At 38.6% G+C, this 21,764-nt stretch overlaps 1 protein-coding gene across 1 annotated transcript in view; it reads right to left on the bottom strand.

The window, feature by feature from the left end:
- Window positions 1-3,938: 3,938 nt before the first annotated feature.
- HPSE (heparanase) overlaps window positions 3,939-21,764 on the bottom strand; it is a 33,482-nt gene continuing 15,656 nt past the window's right edge. Inside the window, exons 4-12 of the mRNA XM_014865185.3 lie at window positions 19,053-19,226; window positions 17,587-17,755; window positions 17,240-17,287; window positions 16,663-16,756; window positions 16,032-16,138; window positions 14,817-14,931; window positions 11,697-11,815; window positions 10,384-10,530; window positions 3,939-5,859 (exon numbers count right to left, since the gene is read on the bottom strand). Coding sequence (XP_014720671.2) covers window positions 5,700-5,859; window positions 10,384-10,530; window positions 11,697-11,815; window positions 14,817-14,931; window positions 16,032-16,138; window positions 16,663-16,756; window positions 17,240-17,287; window positions 17,587-17,755; window positions 19,053-19,226 — 1,133 coding nt within the window. The 3' untranslated portion in view covers window positions 3,939-5,699. The remainder of the gene's footprint in view (window positions 5,860-10,383; window positions 10,531-11,696; window positions 11,816-14,816; window positions 14,932-16,031; window positions 16,139-16,662; window positions 16,757-17,239; window positions 17,288-17,586; window positions 17,756-19,052; window positions 19,227-21,764) is intronic.

Below are 21,764 nucleotides of genomic sequence, written 5' to 3'. Positions count from 1 at the left end.
TACCCATCTGTTTATCTGACAATTCAATACAAAATGAAAGCAGGAGTATTTAAAATGAAAATTAAACAGTAATGAAATGAATAACTAGTTTCAACCATAGGTATCTTTAGTGATCTTTGAGAAAATGTTACTGATGACTCTCTCTGTCTATAAATATATACTATTGGTTTTGTTTCTCTGGAGAACGCTACCTAATATAAGAACATATACGTAGTAGATGGTGAATAAATTCATTCATCCTACAAATATTTGTTTAATGGTGAATCAATCAAAACATTCCACTCTATAGGTACTCTTCATTTTTATAGGTTTACATTTTTTAAGCACATCTACATTCATCATAATATTTGATCCTTAGAACAATTTTTACTTCCTACTATGCTTCATCTGATTTTGGGGATGGGTCCTAGAGAAGGTGTTTTAGATTAAAAACAATTATCATTTGACTCCAAAACAGGATGTTAAAGTTGTGAAAGTGACTTCTGAGCTTAAGTAGTACAATCATTAACTGTAATTGCTTCAGACCTTAAAAGAATTTTATATGAAGTTAGTGTCCTTTATAAAACTTGTAACTGACAGTACAGTGACTATAAAATGATAGATGCTAAGAAACATGAGAATAAGAAGAGCAGAATTCTGGGAGGCATCTCACATGCTTCTCAGCGGTAACGGTAGAACCAAGCCCTCATTGGCTGCTGCAGCAAACTCAGCAACAAACCTGAATATTGGATTTCCCTCTCCTCCTTCTCACTCTCCCTGATGTCTCATGCCTGCTCACCGAGACCACCTCCCAGGTAAGCTACCTGACCCCAGGCCTTGTCTCCAGCTTTGCCAAGGATGACCCGACTTCTGACACCTGAGCATAAGAAGGGGTTGACCCTAACACTCTAGTGGTTCTATATCCTGTTTCTAGACTCTTTAATTGAAAGCTTGATTGTTACCTTATTTAGTGTAGTGACCTGAATTGCTAATTCTGTTAACTCTGGCTAGGGGAGTATATTTGTAACTTCGAGATGAAGAAAAGATATTTCTGTACAAGTTGTGCTTACATAGGTTTTACCATCACTGTTTGTTTTTTAAGATGTTTAAATGCTTAGGGAGCTTGATCTACAAAATTTGTGTGTGATTTATAGATATATGAGGTTTTTTAAAAAAAATGTTTAAGAAGAATGTGCTAAATATGCAAGTTTGCCTCATTATGTTTGGAGTACTGCAGAATCAGATAAACTTGACTTGTTATCGTCCTTTGAAAGGTCTATGGGAATTTAAATAAATATGTAAGTTGCATGTAACCAAGTAAACTAAAAGCCAATTCAAAAACTAATAGACTGTCATCACATGTGTGAAAATAAGGAAAGAACTAATCTGACTTAAATTAGAGTCATCAAAGCCTACGGCATTTAACGGCAATAGAAGGGAAGATTTTAAAAAAACACTGTTAAATATTTACCTAAATTGTTCCAGGGCTTTCCAACCCACAAGTCTGTGAAATCGAGAATGGTATAAAATTGGAAAAGGATAGGAGAGGAGTCCTAGAAATAAACCAAGTATCTGACCTAGGGATGGAGGGAATATGAGAATCTGCACATCGTGTTTTTCTAAGGCATATGATACACGAGCCGGTCATCGGATCACTAAGATGTCTACAGTTGAAACTAGTTATCCATTCCATTACCATTTATTTTTTCATTTTGTATTGAATGGTCAGATAAACAGATAGATATTCATGTGAGTTTTTTTGGTAATTAAAATTCTGGTTAGAAGGATAATTAAAAGATTTATCAACCATGAGGCGATTCAACAGGTCGATGAGACATTTCAGAATTTTTTAAAAAGAAAGAAAAAGAAAATGGGTGCAATTACAGAGCTGACAAGTTCAGAACATACAAGTTTTACCATAGAACTTGGAAATTCCCATTATCGTGGAGATGAAGTGAATCACAAGGGCCAAATTAAAAGACAAAAATAATTTTGAGTCAATGTAAGTCACAGAAAGTAAATATACTTGATGGATTAAATATCAATGGAAGTATGTGGGCTCAAAAAGTATCACTGACATGACAAGAAAGAGCTTCCTCTAAGCTAGTTTAAGAAAACCTTAATAACAATTCATTTAGTATTCATTAATATATAACTGAGAACATTCTCTTCTTTACATAACCATGCCCCCAGTTCTTCACATAACCACCAACCATTAGTAAGAGCTCACTAGTGATAATTTTAAAAATACTTTTTTTTTTTTGGCCAGGGAATATTCACCCTGAGCTAACATCTGTTGCCAATCTTCCTCCCCAGATCTCTAGTATGTAGCTATGTATTCTAGTTGCAAGTCCTTCTGGTTCTTCTATGTGAGACACTGCCACAGCATGGCTGCTGACAGATGAGTGGTGTGGTTCCACACCCAGGAACTAAACCTGGGCTGCTAAAGCGGAATGCACCAAACTTTAACCACTAGGCCATCAGGGCTGGCTCTAAAAAGATTTTTTTTTTAGGTAAGGAAGATTGGCCCTGAGCTGATATCTGTAGCCAATCTTCCTCTTTTTACTCAAGTAAAAAAAAAAAGTTCTACTTGAGTAAAAAGAGGAAGATTGTCCCTGAGCTAACATCAGTGGCAGTCTTCTCTATGTTGTATGTGGAATGCCACCACAGCATGGCTTGACGAGCAATGTATAGGTGTGTGCCTGGGATCTGAACCCATGAACCCTGGGCCACTGAAGTGGAGCACACAAACTTAACTACTACACCAGGCCGGCCCCTGGTGGCAGCAGACAATACCTTCTCAGGTTTGAAACATCATTAAATTTTTCTGTATATTCAAAATAAAAATGCCTAAGCTAGTTTCAAATTTGAATGCTCTTTTCTGTCGTTAAGGAAACATCTCAGTGACTACTGTGCACCAGACAATATGCTAAGCACAGGAATACAAAGATGATTAAGATAATGTACCTCTTTCTTAGGAGCTTACAGTCAAGTTAAAAGGTATATATAGATCTAAATAAGAGGCATCATAAGTGTCATAGTAAATATCAAAACTGCTATGGGGCAAAGAAATATGACTACAGCTACTTGAATGATAGGGAATATATTGAAACATGTTTGAACTGGGTCTTAATAGACATGAAAGTTTGCCACATAGAGAGGAGAGTTAGAAGAACAGTCCAGATGGAGAGCAGAAGAGACAGCACCAAGGGTACGGGAGCAAAAGTTAAAATTAAAAGATTAGGAGCTGGCCCAGTGGTGCAGCAGTTAAGTTTGCACGTTCTGCTTTGGCGGCCTGGGGTTCGCCGGTTCAGATCCCAGGTGGGGACATGGCACCGCTTGTTAAGCCATGCTGTGGTAGGTGCCCCACATATAAAGTAGAGGAAGATGGACATGGATGTTAGCTCAGGGCCAGTCTTCCTCAGCAAAAAGAGGAGGATTGGCAGCAGTTAGCTCAGGGCCAATCTTCCGCGGGGGAAAAAAAATGGAAAGATTAGAATTAAAATTAAAGAAGTCTGCATGTTCATACTTCTCAACCAATGTATGGTCTGGAGAACAGAATTCATAAGGAGAATGACAAGAGTTGAGGCTGAAGAAATAGGCAGGTGGCAGGTTATGGAGGACCTGTGTGCCTATAGGAAATAGGGAGCCATTTAAGAATTTTAAGCAAGGTCAGGGAGAATGATTAGGAGATTATTATTATTATTATACAAGTTAGAAATTAGGCCTTGATTTATTAAGTGGCAGAGGGGACAGGGAAGAGAAGAATAGACAGGACAGGACCCTGATCATGACTGAATCTACATGAGGTAAGAAATCATATTTGTGCCTGATGACCTCTTTTCTGCAGGGTCAACTCTTCTGGTGTTGGAGAGACTGAAAGTAGACAATATAAAAGAGACAAATAAAAGTAGGAGATATAAACAAAGCAGGGAAGGAAAACAAGGCTTCCAAATGTAGCGATCTGTAGGTTGCAGCTTTATTAAAAAAATAATCATGCTGTACTGTGGTTATAAAAACTACTTTATTTCAAATGTGGAAATATAAAAATCACTTACCTATAAAATTTAAGGGTATTGAAGCATCCAAACTTTAAGTTCCAGCTTTAGTTCCTTATAAATGTACTTAAATTTAATTGAGACAATGTGTGTAGCAGGCACAAATATAAAGAGGATTATATTTCTAAAAATTAACATATAGGAGAAAATAATGTATTCTATCACTGATAAAAAACACAGAACTGGAGTGGTCAGTGCCATAGACTTCCCAACACCCTCTCTGTTCCAAAGGTCACTAGGAGATAATTATAGGAATCTCATTGATGTTGGCAGTGATCGGGGAGCACGGCCACGAGACCCCTTTCTGACCATAGACATGAGGAGACACAGGGCAGTTTTGCTGAGAGAACCTCTGAGAAAGGGTTCTTCAAGGCCATGAAGGAGACAGAAAAAGTTGCTCATCTTCTTTCCCTTGCTGCTGCCAGGTCTGAGTGGGTCCATGGAACGGCTCCAGCCATCATACCAACAGGTGAAGAACGAAGCCAACACTAAAGCTGACAGAGCAGAGAGATGGAACGAACCTGGCTCCTTGGTGACATACTGAGCCGTGGAGCCGGCCCTACTTGAACTTCTTGTTATGTGGGACTATAAATGTTCTTATTGTTTAAGCCATTTGAATCAAGGTTTTCTGTTCCTTGCAGCCAAAAGCTTCCCAACTAAAACAAGAACTAAAGGTAGATTAAAAGTAAACGTTAACAGACGGTGATAATGTATTGAATTCAATTTTCTCCTCTTGGTAAATCAGTTTCACTTACACTCATCTTTTCATTTCATTTGAAATTTATATCATCCCTTTCCTCTGAATTAATCTTTTTTTGTACTATCACATCTGACTATCTGTCCTCTCACACAGTATTGCTGACAAAGACAAACAGAACAGACCAAAGAGAGGCAGCAGCTGAATCTAGTTCTCTGTTAAGGAGCAAAGAGATTGTCTCTCTCTTACAGACAATCGAAGGTGGGGGCAGTAAACTGTTTCTGATGGGAGCCCGTAGAAACAGTGTATAGAGTAAAGAATCTGACAATCTTCTACACTGTGGTTTTTAAAAATAAAAACAGGGGCCGGCCCGGTGGTGCAGCGGTTAAGTTCACACGTTCCGCTTCTCGGCGGCCCGGGGTTCACCGGTTTGGATCCCGGGTGTGGACATGGCACCGTTTGGCACACCATGCTGTGGTAGGCGTCCCACATATAAAGTAGAGGAAGATGGGCACGATGTTAGCTCAGGGCCAGGCTTCCTCAGCAAAAAACAGGAGGACTGGCAGTAGTTAGCTCAGGGCTAATCTTCCTAAAAAAAAAAAAAAAAAAAAAGAGATAAAAATAAAAACAACTAAACACTTTGTTAAAACTAATAATATATCCTTCACTTACTTGCCTCCTGGCTGTACTGGAAGCATTCACATACATTTTTAACAACCTTAAATAAGAATAGTACATGCAAAGTACTAAGCACAGTGTTTGGCACAAGGTCTTCTTATTAGCAGTGGTCTACTTAGAGAGAACGAAACCCTGTGCTGAATCCAGCACTGAATGTCCCAGGGTCTCTAAAGCTCCCACTAGTCATTTGTAATGCATCTGCTTGCTTTCCTATAGCTTGAGTTTTGCTTTGCTCTTATCAATACGCTTGAAAAATGCAATCTCCAGGCTAGTGTATCCCTTTCTTTTCAGATGCAAGCAGCAACTTTGGCATTTCTGATCACAAAAAACCCATATGAGAAAGCTGGTAAGCCCAGTGAACTTCCTGGGCGGAGAGGTTTCTCTGTCAAAGTGGGCAAGGTTTGGTCATCCACCATCTTCAGAGTTTCACCGTTGAGTTGGACGGATCTGCAAAGGGGAAAGATACATCCACGTTAGCCAAGTTGTGTGTGCTCCACCTACTCTGCAAAAGTCGGGAGATCCTTTTAAGACGAAAACAATTTTTGCGGCAGCCTGTATTATATAACTTGTATTTCAATACCAAGTCAGTTAGGTATTTGACCTAGATGATCTTTAAGCTACCCGGTAGAGTTGAGTAGTTGGGACAGAGACCATCTGGCCTGTAAAGCCTGAAATATTTACTATCTGGCCCATCACAGAAAATGGAAGACACGTAACTCATACCACGCAACATGATGGAGGACTAAAAAGGGTAAATATGACATAACTTCTGGATTGTGGCAATTTTATCTGATGGCAAATAATTGAAAACATTTGTATAAAAAGCAAATAGAGATATAGAATGGAATGTAAATTTCACATAAAAAATGACAGTCAATGAAATTTCCTGCTTGTAACTATGTAGAGGCCCGTAAACCCTCTAATGCCCTTTCCCCTGGGAGGTGTGCATTCATTTTCTTATGTCGTTGAGATATTTTGGTTGAAACTATATTGCTGTGGTGAAATGAAAACGATTTTGTTAGGCTAAACCACAGATTCCAAAAAATTTATGTTTTCTTTGCATTTCACTGTTGGGATTCTAATTCAAAACTGAGCCAAAAAATGGGGGGAAAAATGTAAGAACAAGTGTTATTTCTTATGCATATTTATTATTATTTAAATCACATTAATACATGCTCACAGCAATAAATCTGATACAAACAAGAGCTTATAAAGAAGAGCTTTAGCCTGCCTTTAGTTCTACTGATAGTTACTTCCATAATTCCAAACGATGCTTATATCTCTATTATCTTTTTCCCAAATACTTTTTATGTTATAAAATTTTCATAGTGTGAAAAAGTTTTTTATTGTTGAAAATTTAGAAGATTAGTTAATATCAGTTAAATGTATGTCATATATGTAATTCATATAATATATGGAGAATGCTTAAAACAGTACCCTGTATATAGTAAGCATGTAAAAGTATTATCTATCATCATCATTATTATTCAGATAAATAAATATAACAAAAGTAACCTGTTAACTCATCATAACCATTTTTAACATTTTGATATATATTCATCTCTTTTCTATGTCTGCATATACACACATATTTTCATTTAAACAAAAATGAGCATACAATACATAGTCTCTTAAAACTTAATTTTTCTCCCTTAACACATCCTAACCTTTGCTTACACCATTAAACATTCATCCACGACATCACTTTAATGGCTGCAAAGGATTCATTGCAAAAGCATATTAGTTTATTTACTTAATTGTTCTAATGTTACACATTTGGTTGTTTCTAATTTAGCATTATTATAAAGTTTTCATTTTTTTTAAAGATATTTTTCCTTCTCTCCAAAGCCCCCCCCCCACCCCCCCAGTACATAGTTGTATATATTTTTCAGTTGTGGGTCCTTCTAGTTGTGGCATGTGGGACGCCACCTCAGCATGGTGTGATAAACAGTGCTAGGTCCACGCCCAGGATCCAAACCCTGGGCCGCCAAAGCAGAGCGTGCAAACTTAACCACCTGGCCACGGGGCTGGCCCCTAAAGTTTTCATTTTTAAAGATCTCTCACACTCTACCCTCACTAAGCATCAGTAAACAGAAAGACTGGTTTCCATTTAACCTTGGTTAGATGCCCAGCTCTGGGCTCTGTACCTAAAGATTTAACAAGATGACCCTGATGGAGCCAGAGGCTAACAAGCCCACATTGCAGTTACATGCAGTTCACAGGCACTCGAGTTTTGTTTCAGCGCCTACATCACATTAGTTTGCAGATGGGGTGAGGAGGAAATGCTGTGACCATCATCAGGAAACCACACACAAAAATATAGCCCTTGAAAACATCTCTATGTGACAGTAGTAAGGGCTGTTCTGCATGAAATTGAGAACCATTTACAAGGGTACCCCCCAAAAATTAGGAAATGCTTTAGGAGAGGCCACACAGTTTAAAGTAAATCTGATCATTATAAATTAATAGTGCTGTGGGTTAAGATGATGAAACATGTGCAAGATAATACCTACTACCATCTGGCTATATTGTTTAATCAGCTATAAATATAGCTAAAGGATGCTATCATTGCACTGACTGTAAGCTTAGAGCATGCCGATTATCTCCACAGCAGGCTGGGCAAGGAGGGTAGGGCTTTATTTGAGGGTAGTATCTTGTTTCATATTTTGAAGTCAGTAATGTGGTAATAGGAAATCAAAGACATGCTTGTCAAATTTCAGATGAAATAGAGCTGGAAGGAATTAGCAAGCAACAGATTGGGCAGAATTGGGGATGCTGGGCAAAATTTATCTGGGATAAGTATAAAATACTGCTTTTATACTAAAAATATATTCGCTCAAATATTTATTAAATACTTACCATGCAGGACTTTCTATAGGCACTACCCAAGTTGTTCTAGTAAAAATTAATTTTTAAAAGGGGATCATTGTTCAACCCTCTGAGGTCGTTAATATGAGCAAGCGTGCAGACTATGCGCTCATCAAACTTATCCGGGATAATTTTGCAACATTTTAAAGAGAGAAAAGTATAAGTAATATATACTCATAAAACATTCTCTATAGTTTCACCAATTATAAACCATGAAATATGTGATCAAAACGCAACAGGGTGTGATAAATACAGCTAGGAGAAGACTCGTTGAAGAAATGGAGCATAATTAGCCTCGAGAGAAGAGAATCCAACTGTCCTTTAAATATCTGAGAGTCCTTTTGGAGACAATGGGGTATTCAGCACTGCTCCAGATTAAGGGGAGCAAGCTCGAATTCCCACAAAGGACAAGGGAGTTCCACAGGCAAGTGCAGGAGGTCAGGCATGAGACACCAGGGCCACGTGGGGACTAAGGGGAACTCAAAAGCTGATGACCTGTCTAAAGTACACGACCCCAATTCAACTCCATCCAAGCGGGAAAACAAGGCCGGAGTTGACAGAGTATCCATTTTTAAAGAAAAGCAAGAAATGCAGATATTTTAGTAGCTGTCAATTTTTAAATAACTAATTAAAACTAAAAATTAGCCCAGACGGCATGCCAACCTCCCCTACCAGAAAAAGAGAAAAAAAAGAAATCCTCTAAACCCACTTGTCCACAGGCGTGAGGCATAGTTTCCAGGCTCTGCTCTAGAGAATAGATCTGAGCGCAGCTGACAAAAGGCACAGAGAGGCTCACTCTGTCCTGTGAGAGAACAGTCGCCAGGAAAGGCCGCGAGCTCTGACAGAGGAGGAGATGAACAGAGCAGAATGGCCTTAGATACCCACCGAAGGTTAGACTAGAATGGTCTCTGAAGACATGTCTAACTCCACAACTATTATTCAATTACTTCGGAAAAGCTCTTCCCTTATCAGCATTGGACAAAAATATGCTAAAAATATCCACTTCAAAAAGGGTCAGAGCCCAAATAGAGAAAAGTATCTGTTACCCAAATATACACTATTTACAACAGGAAAAAAAGGTTTAAGCAGTTGGAAAATGGGTAAGTAAACCATGGTATTTTATAAAACATGCAGCCCATTAAAAATGTCTACAAAGCCTGTGTAGGGAAAGAAACTCGGGAAAACTTGTGGATTCCCCCTTCCTTTTTCCCATCAGAGGTTGTATAATTACTGTCATAGTAAAACAAAGCAGAGGGACAAAATAAAGGAATGGTGCCCAGTGTTAATAAGGCTGTCGATGGGGGATAGGACTTTGGAGAAAGCATCCTGACTGTACTTTTTCAGGTTCTGATGTTAATTGCCATTGAAAACATCACTCACAGAGCATTTGCAAAGATGGCAAGAAATGGTGAGAATTTTGTAAACTCTTCATTTTTTGTGTTCCAATGTGAGAATAGTTATGATGAAAGAGCTCCTTCCAACACACATTGGACAGAAATCTTACAATATTTGTGTCTAACTCTTCAAGGCTTGTAGTCATTCTTGGGTATTCTGTTGAATATGGTCTTTTACAAGACATTTGGCTTTTAAACCAAAATGTATTAGAACCAACTTCAGATAATCCACCTAAAAGGTACGTTTCTGGCCACTTTTTTTCCTTACTCTAACCAATAAAAAAAGTGATACTATAAGAGAATCACACCCAGCTCACGTGGTGTGAGATTTTACACCAACCCCTATGCCTTAAATAGCAATTGTATATCTCTCTATATAGGTATGCTTTGCTTTAGTGACTGTTACCAAGAATTTTGTCTTTTTAGAGCAAATCATCTGCATGTATTGAGCAGATCTGGATATATCAAGTTGTTTTGAAATGCAAACTGTTCCCTCGGATAACTACTAGTGTGTGTTCCTATCCTTCTGCTTTGGACTCTCAGAGTGATACAGCTGTGTTAATAAGTATTCATACACAAACTTCCTGAATATTAAGAATTGTTAGGACTTGAAATAGTTGACTTTTTTTGCTCCCTATCAATGCTCTCTATTCTAATAAACATCAATGAATTTGGCGAAAGTTTGAAATGACCAACAGAAATTACTCACTTGGAAAGTAACCCATCAGGTCCTGAAGGTTTTATGAGGTATTTGTCCACTCGCTTGCCAAATAAATGATATGGTAACTGCAAGTTCTTGGTGACATTGTAGAGGTTTAAGGCATACAGGGTTAAGTCCCCTTCTTTATACCTCGGGCTAAAAGCAAATAGATTAAATCAATACCAATATCTATCTAATTTAAGCAATTCAAAACTTGATTGCAAATATACTCATGGATACTAAGTATTAGTATCTAGGATGATGATAGGCCCTCTTTGTATTCTTCCTTTTGTGATAATATTAGACCACTGATGTGGTCCTATTTCGAAAATGATTAAAAATATTCATGCTACCATTTTCTGGGCTAGAGCATTCTGAGATTTTTGCTGCTTTGCCAGCTGAGTTGTTAGGAAGCCAGTCAGCCCATCCATGTTTAAACATAGGAAGGTTAAATGGTAAAAAGTAAGTGCTGTGGGTTCATGTGAATTCAAATTATAAACCATATAAACAGGGGCTTTTTCTAGCCTTATGAAAGACTGAAACAAACAAGAAAATTAAATGTATTGACACTTTTCAGAATTTATGCATCCAAACCATTGCCCCCCACCTTCTTCCCAGTGAGGCCCCACCATCCATAGAGTTCCCACTCACCAGAAATTGGAAATGATGGGTGGCTTTTCTGGCTAAAATTAGTATTTTAGTATCATCCCATCAGGAAGGACAGATTGAAACCGAGAAGAGAAAAATCTCTCAGATTTAGGAACATTTTTTTGCTACCTAAGGCCAGAGTATCGGACAACAAAAACCTGTATGATCCCTACTCTGGAAATTGGGTTGAAACTTTTGAATACAAAATTGTTGTTCTTATTGCTCTCCTTCTTTTAATTCTTTTTCTTCCTTATTAAATTTATCACATATGATGCAAGGGGATAGTATATTCAAATATTTATTCATTGATATAAATTTATATTCATATTTATGTCCACTCATAGTCATTCAATGAATTAACCATTCATGTAAAAATAGTTATATTCTTAAATTTGTACTATTATTTATTTCTTTAAACTTGGGATATATTTCTGTTATGAATTATGACAATTAAAATCATTGTACTAATCTTTGCTGGTCTGCAAATGCCTATATGTAAGCTATTTTTTTTAGCTAGACTGGCACCCATATTATTACGAATACAAACAAAATAGAGAACAATGCTATACCTTAGACCCGCTGTATGGACAGAGGACAACGGGGTATTAGAGTAGTAAGTTATATGCTTACTAAGTCAAACTTGTTGATTGGTAAAGAGTGTCTTACACACTTACTGGTTGATGTTTGTGCAATGAAGGTATACTCGAAGTTTGCTTGTCTCTGGACTTTTCACATTTGCCACTAACACCTTGGTGCCCACCAGTTTCTTGAACAGAAGAGAGAGCCAATAGTCCTAGTTGTGGTGGTTGGGGAGAGGAGGGACAAAAATAGATCTTTACTTATTTTTTTATTTAACAAAAACAGCATCAGGCGAACAGCTAACCTACGAAGAGTGTGACTGTTATCCTAGAGGTATTTAAAGAGGACTCATCTTTCGGTCCGTGTTACCACCATGAATCTGAGGGGGATATCTTGTTTGCTGCTCTTTGTCACTGGAGGACTATGTTTCCACAATTCAGAGGGCCATGCCTGCTGGGAGATATAGCTCAAGAATGCAACTCATTGCTCAGAGAGAGTGTAAATATTCTTTGTTGTCTATCATCCAAGAATTCAAAGTAAAGCTCAAAGCAAAACTTTTAGATACACACACACACACACACACACACACACACACACACACAGGCAAGTTTTCAAAACAAAACTTCTACCTGTTTAAGAGACTAAAATAATATCCTTTAAAACCTTCACCTGCCTCCTCCCCCACCACTGCCATAATGTAATGGATTAGGCAACAATCATCACTTGCTATCAAGGTCAAAAAAAAAGAGAGACAACCAGTCATTGTGTGTCTCTTGATGGAAGCACACAACATCACCTCTGAAGAATTCTTGTGAAACAAAATGAAAATCCAAAAATTGAAACAAGCTCAAAGCCGTAGGTCTAACTACCAGTTTATAGAAAATACAAGGGACAGAAGAACATGCTAAATGACACCACAGGAATAAATTTAGCAAAATCCAGAATGTGGGAAACACTATAGAACAAATTACTTGGTTTCTTTAATTAATAAATTCCAAGGGGGAAAAAAAGAGGGTGGGTGGGACGTAAAGAGGAACAGACTTAAGAGATATATCAAATGCAACATATAAGCCTTGTTTGGATTCTGATGCGAACAAATCAACTATTAAATCAGGAAAATGTGAAACACTGACTAAATATGTGGTGATAGTGAAGAATTATTGTTAATATTTTAAAGTATGATAATCATATCTTGTCATGTCTTTATGAAGGAGATACATACTAAAGAACTTATGGATAAAGTGATACATTTGGGATTTGCTTCAAAGTAACCCAGTAGGAGGGGGTGAGGAGTGGGTAGGGTTATGGATTAAACGAGACTGGGGATTCATATACTTTTCTCTCTACCTTGAAATTTTCCATAATAAAAAGTTGGTTGGTTGTTTTTTAAACATTCTCAATATATACTCCAACTCTCCTTCTTGCGCAGAGGTAAGGTAGGCTTGACAGGCAAACAGGTTTTGTTTCTCTCCTTAAATTCAAACTTTTCACTGGAGCCAGGAGCAGAATCAAATGTTTTCAGAGGAGACGTGACTCTAGTGTGGTTCAGTAACTGGGAGGGCAGGAAGCACGCAGGCCTGAGCCAGGATTTGTATGGGATTCTTTAGAGCAATACGGGACAACGACGTGACCTCCAGCAGATCACGCGACCTCGTCTCAGTTTGAACTTCCTCATCTGACAAACGGACCGAAGAGACCCACCTTGCCACCTTCCAGGATTGTTGTGCAAATCAAATAAGAAAACAGCCATATACGATGGGTTTAAGGCTTATTCCCCTACTCTTTCAAGTTTTTCTAACTGACTGTGACCTTGAGGAAAAAGTATATTTAGTGCACATACACGGGGTTCTTAAGCCAAAGGTTTATGTTGGGGCACTGAGAAGATTTAGATAACATAATAAATAGCTGGTACTATTCATGAAGAGTGGTAGGATAAGATGGCTAATTTCTAGACATTGTAATCAAAGTGAATTTGTAGAAACTATTTATTTACCTTCCTTGTTTGAGGTCCATTTAAGAAAGGGCCAGCAGTAGATTTTCAATATTTGTCTAACAAAATTATCATGTTTGATTTAACTCTGTATAGACGACTCATAGGATCATTGGAGAAGATAGATTCCATTTTGTGTAATGTCATTTTTATAAGAATTTTCTGGTGGCCGGCCCCATGGCCAAGTGGTTAGTTCCCATGCTCCGCTTCGGCGGCCCAGGCTTTCGCCGGTTCAAAACCTGGGCGCAGACATGGCACCACTCATCAGGCCATGCTGGGGTGGCATCCCACATGCCACAACTAGAAGGACCCACAACTAAAAATACACAACTATGTATCGGGGGGCTTTGGGGAGAAAAAGGAAAAATAAAATCTTTGGAAAAAAAAAAGAATTTTCTGAAAGTTATGAACAGTGTGCCCCGTGAGCTTGGACCACTATAGATTAAAAGCAATTTTGTTGGGAAATCTATCTACAAACCACAAAAGCCTAGCTTATATTTTTGGCATGTGCTTTTTGCAAACTTTCTTAGCTTTCCTACAATATTCAAATAATTACCCTACAAATTTTTCTTAGAAAATGGATATCCTAAAATGCCATTTTGGACTATAAAAACCAAGGTCATACTTCTCAGGGCTATATCAAAACTATCCCAACTTTTACACATATATAGCTTCCAGGTAGCTTTGTGGATAGAAAGGTTAAATTTCCTAGTTTAGCACCAGATGCAGTTGGAGGTGGGGGGAAATAAGACTTTATTCATAAATATCTTGTAGATTATTAACAAAATAGCAAATTCTTAGAGTGAGATTTTTGAATGAATACATGGTACTGGCTTATCTTAAAGTTAAATAAATTATGATTTCATGTCATAAAAAAGTTTTGAAGCTTTGGATACTGAGGGCAATTTTAACTTTGATTTAGTTTGTAAAACATTTTTTGATCCAAGTTTATCTTGTAAAATTTGAATCATAAAATTTCAAATTACCCCTTTTAAAAAAAAAACCCCACACCGTGTCCCAAATGGCACTGACAAAGTTATTCCTGGGTCTTGGCTTCTTCTCTCGAGAGACAAAAATGTTAGACTGGATGATCTCGAAGGTTTCTTCCAGTTTATCGCTCCATGGTTTGACTATTGAGAGGAGTGACTGCTCAAAGGAGGTTAACACAGGGGCCCTGAGTATCCTCGACTCTGTTCACAGAAACAGGACAATAATGGCCACTTACAGGTAAAGGTTCAAAGTTGTCATCCACCAAGTGGTAGTTCCCGGCTCCGAAGAACACCTGCCTCATCACCACTTCTATGCCCATTCTGGCCGATAGGCCCAATTTATCCAGCCACCTGGAACAGAGTGAGGCCCAGCTTTCTTCAGGTTTGGAAAACAAAATAACTCAATTCTAATTATACACTATTCTGATTTATTCAACTATGTGGGAGGAATTGACAGGAAACCAGAAAAGCAATGTTAATTATAAATGTCATTCGAATGAGATGGCGACTCCCTTTCCCCTCACATTTCCCATACTGCAGCACCATAACAAATCCTAGAAGACCATTAACATGCTGTAGGAGTCCCTTCCAGGGTAAGACAACCTCTAGAAAGCAGAGCAGACAAATGCCCACTCTTATAAGCAATTCTTCTCCACCCGCTAGGATGCCCCACTGCCCCTCCCCCCCAGCCCCATGTGAGGTCGAAAGAAAAGTGTGCTTGTGGTCAGCAGTAGTAAAATATGAAATAAGCAGAATCACACCTAGACTTTTATGGACACCTCCCCTTCCCACCTTTAGTGAATTGCAAAACAAACATCTCCGTTCTTTTTCTACTCCTCATGCCCCTAGGAGCATACAGGATTTGTGCTTTCTTCTGAACTTATAAGGATGAGGGTAGGAGAGGAAAGAGAATAAGTCTCAACGTGAGGATAAAGAACTATAGATTGAAAGTGTTAATGGAGTTATGGAACATAAGTAAACTAGTAGTTTAAAGCAGTCAGGTTTGTGGTGGTTGAATAACGAGGTAATTTAGTAAATCTTCAAATTCATTGGAAGGCCCTCTGGTGTGACCTCATACTTCAGGCTCTAAACTTCCCGGGAATATAAATAGAGCTGTATATACTAAGCATCCTTCTCAGAGTCAAGGCTCTGGATGCGCTCGTTTACAGCATACTTCTTTAGAGGAAGCCATCAGTGGCATATTTATGGGCCATAATTAAGTAACAAAACTTCTAAAGCAATTCATTCACACAATGATTAATTTGGAACACACGTTAAAGATGTCCAACAAGCTCCAGTAAATCATTTTCTTGCAAAATCTGGCACGAATTTAGAGGGTCAGCCACAGAAACTATCTTTGCTCAAATTTTTGGCTGACGAGCTACTTCAACTGAATGGAAGGATAGGAGAATGCTGTCATCTGGGCCCTGAGGCGAGTGTACTTCACTCACATAAAGCCAGCCGCAAAGGAGTTGGACAGCAAGGGTGCGCCACCCCCGTACGCAGAGCTTGTTTCTCCTAACCAAACCTTCTTGTGGGGTCTGGTCTCCTCAACAACCTACGGAACAGGAAAGTCTCCATGGTAATTGCAAACGAGTTGACCAATTAGGGTGCTGAAGATTAACAACATTCAAAGCCTTGTATTCCCAGACTCATCCATCCAATATAGTTACAAATATGTTCACGGTCATTTAGGTCTTGGGCAATTTACTTTTATTGAAATACTAGGTATGGAAGGAATGTAAATAATCCCATTCTTATGGCCTATCAGAGTTAATGCTACCAAAAGGCTATTGAAAGTATTTTTAATCTTTGATCGATATGCATGACCTGATGCCAAGGGGGGATGACAGTGAATAAGACTTAGCGCCTGTTCTCTAAAAGTAGAAAAACACATCAGTTTATATATATATATATAAAATATATGTATATTTAAGATATAATTTATATCTAGATATAAATTTATATCTACAATATATATATTTTGGATACAATTTAGATATATAGATATAAAATTTAGAACTAGCTAGACTACAAAATAAAGACTCTGGTTTTACATTAAACAGAAGAAAAGACTATTACCTGGAAAACTTTTTGCACAGATGAACTGAAAGTGTCCAACACATCAGGGTTTAGAAAATCTTCTTTGGTAGCAATTCGTCCATTCAAGTAGTAGCTAAATTATTCAGAAAATATTCAGGAAAAAATACCAACCTTTACTTTTAAGTTAATTGGCCAACCTTGCCCTCCTTTCTACCTCTTCCCACTCCCCTGTCATAAAAAAAAGGTGGAAGTTCTACTAAGGAGGGCCCAAGATGGAAGGGGATCAGCTGCTCTGTCTCGAGAGGACATGGTCACAAGTGCAGGCATTGTGGGTCACCCATTCTTTGGCAAGCTGGTCAGTTTTAGCTACTCGTCTCTTCCATGAGTTAAATGATAGCACGGCTTGATCTTGTAGAACCCACCATGTTATTTAAAATAAGCTTAAATCTTTGTTTTATTAATATTAAAACTCTAGCACAGTGCTGCTTGAGACCCTATCTGTTTCTTATTTGAACTACGAAATCAATCAGCAGTTAAATGGAAATAATTTTTCGAAAAGTAAGTATAAGTAAAGCTAGGATTATTCTCTTAATTTAAGAGCAGGCGACATACTCACTGATGCCATGTGACTGAGTCAATCACTCCTCCCCCAGCCTTCAGGAAACTAGAAAAAAAATCCACTATGTTATCATAATCCTCATATGCACGATACATTCCCCAGAAATCAGCTGGTCACTACTTTAGAATCAGGCAAACACAAAACTTCCTAATTCTGGCACAAATTTATCATAGGTGTCCTGTGTCCCCAAATCCTTGGTATTCTGAGCCAGTTAATGCTTCCTCTTTTGGTAAACCATCCGGTCACGCAGTAAATTGTTTTAATAACATGTGGACTATTGAGGATTCTCCCCCAGAGAGAAATTTATTTTTAAGAAAAGTGGTTCTGCTTCTCCCAGCTCTTACCTCTTCAGCATCTTAACAGTCTTTCCTCGAGGCTGGCCAACATCAGGACCATAGAGTTTTGCATTTTTGAAAGTGAATTTTCCTAGAAGTTTACGCAACTCAATAAAATCTTCTCCTAACTGTAATCCATCGATGAAAATACCGGCCTTCTTCCGGAAACTGTTAGGTTCTGGAAAACAGCAATTCTTGAAATAATCATTTGCCTAGAATTTTTTTATTTAAAAGCAAACATACTAGCAGCATATAAAAGCCACAAAACATTTCCAAATTATAAAAACCTAGAATCCAAAATCAATAAAAATAAAACCCCTAATTACAAAGAATATATTCTAGAGAAACAAAAATTTAAATTATATAATTGAGGTGTGAGGGGATATGAAAACAATGTAAAGTTAATAATGGAGATATTAAACCAATAGATATTTGGGAAATAGTCTGTAGTCTGTATCCAGTATTTAATAATCTGATTTACTTTAAAAAAAGAAAAAAATTGGGTGGAGGCAAGACTTTTAAAAACCAGTTTCTACACCAGCATGAAAAGCTTTATTTAGAATGTTTACTCCCAAATTATATGCAAGTGAGCCTGGAAGTAACAAAGCTGAAGAGATGGGAGGGAGGCCCATGAAGTGTCCACTCTGCTTCCCAAACACACCTTGTAAAGCTCTTCCCTGCTCCCTTCTCCTTCACCCTGGAAACCAGAGCTCTTTGCAAATTGGGGCCCAAGGAAGAGGGAAACATGGCGTCATCACTGTTTATCTTACTCTGAAGAGTGGAAGGAGCTGGGGATGGGTAGGGTAGAGAAGTAGGGAGGGAGGGATACATAAAGGTGGGTAAGAATGCGTTCAAATGACCTGTTATTCATATGGCCGCTGTAGGAAAGTTGAATGCGAGTGAGGATGTGCATGGGAATCTGGCTAATCACTAGCAATTTAGTTAGAATGTACAAATTCCTTGCAAAAAAAGAGTAAAGAAGGAGACAATCAGGAGCTTGACCCAAGTAGGATTCTGTACTGGGAACTTCTAGCTTGAGCAGATCACAGGGGTTGGGATGCGGGCTGGGGTGGGGGTGCTGAGATTAATTGACAAGTTGAGAAACAGAGAAAGGAACGGAAGGGTAAAAGCAAACTGCCTGCTTTACAGTTGTGCTGAGCCCAGCCTGCAAAGCATAATAGGTTTAAGTGACTCTAGAAATCTCAAGGGAACCTGCCTGGGAGCTGTGGAAATTGCTGGTTCCAACTAGCTGTTCTCAGCTCAAAGGTAACATAAACTAAGATTAGCAACAGCCTCTGGGACATATAAAGGAATTTTCCGCCATAAGCAATCCCAAAAGTTGCATTGTTGAACACTGGCACAAATGTGCCAAGACAGAAGTATATTTGCTAATATTAAAAAGAATGTCATAAATAGGAACAAACAATGCCAAAGGGGAATCTCCTTATTAATGAAATGTTCCCAGGGGCACTTACCGTTGCCCAGTTCCCAAGAAATGTTATAACTCCTGGAAGAGCAGTAGTCCAGGAGCAGCTGAGCGTTGGAACTGTTCCAGCGCAAATCTGCTGTTCGCAGCAATGCATTTAGACCGAAGATCAAGTCCAGGCCGGAGCAATTCGCAAAAGTATACAGCATATCCACTGAGCTTCCTAAAAGAAAAATGTCACAATTTAATGGTTAGGTTGGCACCACCGTGATGAAGGCCTCCGGATTTGCTCTTCATAATGAGTTACCATTTCTGTTGTTAAATCAAAGAATTCCAGGCCTAATGAGTGACTATAATTACGAATAAGACACAAAAAAGTGTACTGACAAATTAAACAAAAGTCAATGTGACTTCATTTGATTCAGCTGTTGAATCAAGTCCCATGGATTGTACCAGAAGCTTTGGTCCGGCGCTCAGATTTCGTTCAAGTGACCTCAGGTGATTGGGGAAACTATGTTGTATGGCTCAGTGCTCAACGAGCACAGGCCAGACTGTCTTGTCGTTGGTCACCATAAACCCCACGCTTCATAATCTAAATGTCTCTACTCACAAACTCAGGCACAAATATTATGCTAAGTTTAAAACAAACTTTTGAAAAATTCAAGTATATGATTTATCAATTTAAAATAAGTAGAATTTTACATTAAAAAATTGGCCTAAAGGGGCTGGCCCAGTGGTATAATGGTTAAGTTTGCATGTTCTGCTTTGGCTGCCCTGGGTTTATGGGTTCAGATCCCAGGTGCAGACCTAGATAGGGCTCATGAAGCCACGAAGTGGCACGTCCCACATACAAAGGAAGATTGGCACGGATGTTAGCTCAGGGACAGTCTTCCTCAGCAAAAAAAACAAACAGAATAACAACAACAACAAAAAACTTGGCCTAGGGCTATAGGGCTGTGGTTTTGAAATTATGGGCCAAGACACCCTAGGGAGACACAGTGAATTCACTGACACGGTTGTTAGATTCAGCAAATAAAAATACAGGATATCTAGTTAAATTTGAACTTCAGACAAATAATGAATAATTTCTAGTGTGCATTCTAGGCAATGTTTGAGAAATAATTTCAGTAAACAAAAAATTGTTTATCTGAAATTCAGACTTAACTGGGCAATCCTGCTCACAGCGCCATCGCAGGATCTTTTAAATTTGCAGGGGAAACGGGGAAACACATCAACATCCATCGACATGACCACAACTACTACTATTTGGTTGTTTGGACCTAATAACTAATAAGAACTTAATGATCAAGACTCAGATATTTCTTTTGGGCTAGGTATACTGTGAAAAAAATTACTGTATCACTGAAGTGCCATAAAAAATTTGGGAACTTTTGAACTCAGCTTTTTAAACTCTTAGCTAGTCTATAATCACTTTTTGAGAGTGGCAACAATGTAATCTTGAGTGTCATCTTTAAATCAGTTACCATACACATAATAAGTCTTTGCGATTTTTGCATATATTTAGAGTCATTTGTTAAACAGAAATTCCCCCTTGAACTCTCCTACCGTAAAACAAACTTACACCCTTTCGCCTTAAAAGTGGCTTTATTTTTGTTCTGTTTCTGAGTCTTCAGCCGGAATTACTGGGATCTCCAAAGCAGTGAAGCTCCAGATTCAATATTGCTACCCAAGGCTGGGGGAAGAAACAACTCTAGCAAGCTGTTGTAGGTGCTTCTGACGTTTGCTATGTCACCTGCTTCCACAAAACTCCTGCCTATCATCAAGGAGCCACAGACGTCAGAGTTTGAAAAGCTCGGAGTCCTGCAGCCCAGCACTCCACTGAATCTTGAGCCACAGTTGGGACAACAGAGATCCTTTGAGATTATTGAGTCCTCCCCAGACGTCCACCCTCGTTTTTCTATGAGGAAACTGACACCCAAAGAAATGAACCGTTCTGCCCAGTATCACATAGTGATTTGGTGGCAGTGCCATTACTGGAGCCTGCTATAAAGGGGTGACTTGACTGCCTTAGTTGTGGCTATATTTTTAGGCGTATATATTATAAAATCATGTAGAAAGTGTCCTGGATCAGGAATCCTGGGACCTGAGCTCCAGACCCCACTCTCCCACTTACAGACCAGGGGTGACCCTTTTACCCTGCAGGAGCCTCAGCTGCAGATCTACGGTCCTGGAACTAGCACTGTCACATGCCTGTGAAAACCCTTTATAAACCATGACAAACCTTTACAGATATAAAGCCCTGTTACTGCCTGGTCCCTTTACAAAGGTATTTCAAAACACCTGGAATGTCTGCATTTTAGAGTATTTCTTCCACTCTACTTTACTCTTTCTCTATTTCTTCATTTTTCCAAATGTACTTGGAATTTATGTAGCTTTAAATTTTATTATACACCCACCTATAACATAAACAGTAAGAGCCCCCTGAATAAAGGCTATATATTACTGAGTTCAAATCCACTTTAAAAAAAAAACAAAACCCACCCAGCCTACTTGCTCCTCAAAACGAGAACAGGAAGAAAACTCACAGCTAATTATCCAATACCCAATGATTACCCAATCTCTTATATCATACTGTATGAAAGAGTGGGAAGATCCCTGGGATGAAGACAAATTAAATGACATTAAAAGCTGGCACTGACTCTCCCTGGCGTTATACCATGTACGTTTATGTAAGTGTGTCCAGCATCCAGCGTGGGAGTGGGTGTTGGCAGAGTGATGAGGAACAGAGTTGGGGAAGGAC

Source organism: Equus asinus, chromosome 3 (genome assembly GCF_041296235.1).
Source record: "Equus asinus isolate D_3611 breed Donkey chromosome 3, EquAss-T2T_v2, whole genome shotgun sequence".
NCBI classification, from domain to species: domain Eukaryota; kingdom Metazoa; phylum Chordata; class Mammalia; order Perissodactyla; family Equidae; genus Equus; species Equus asinus.
The sequence above is the reverse complement of the archived record's forward strand: the minus strand, read 5'-3'. Positions and strand labels throughout refer to the sequence as shown.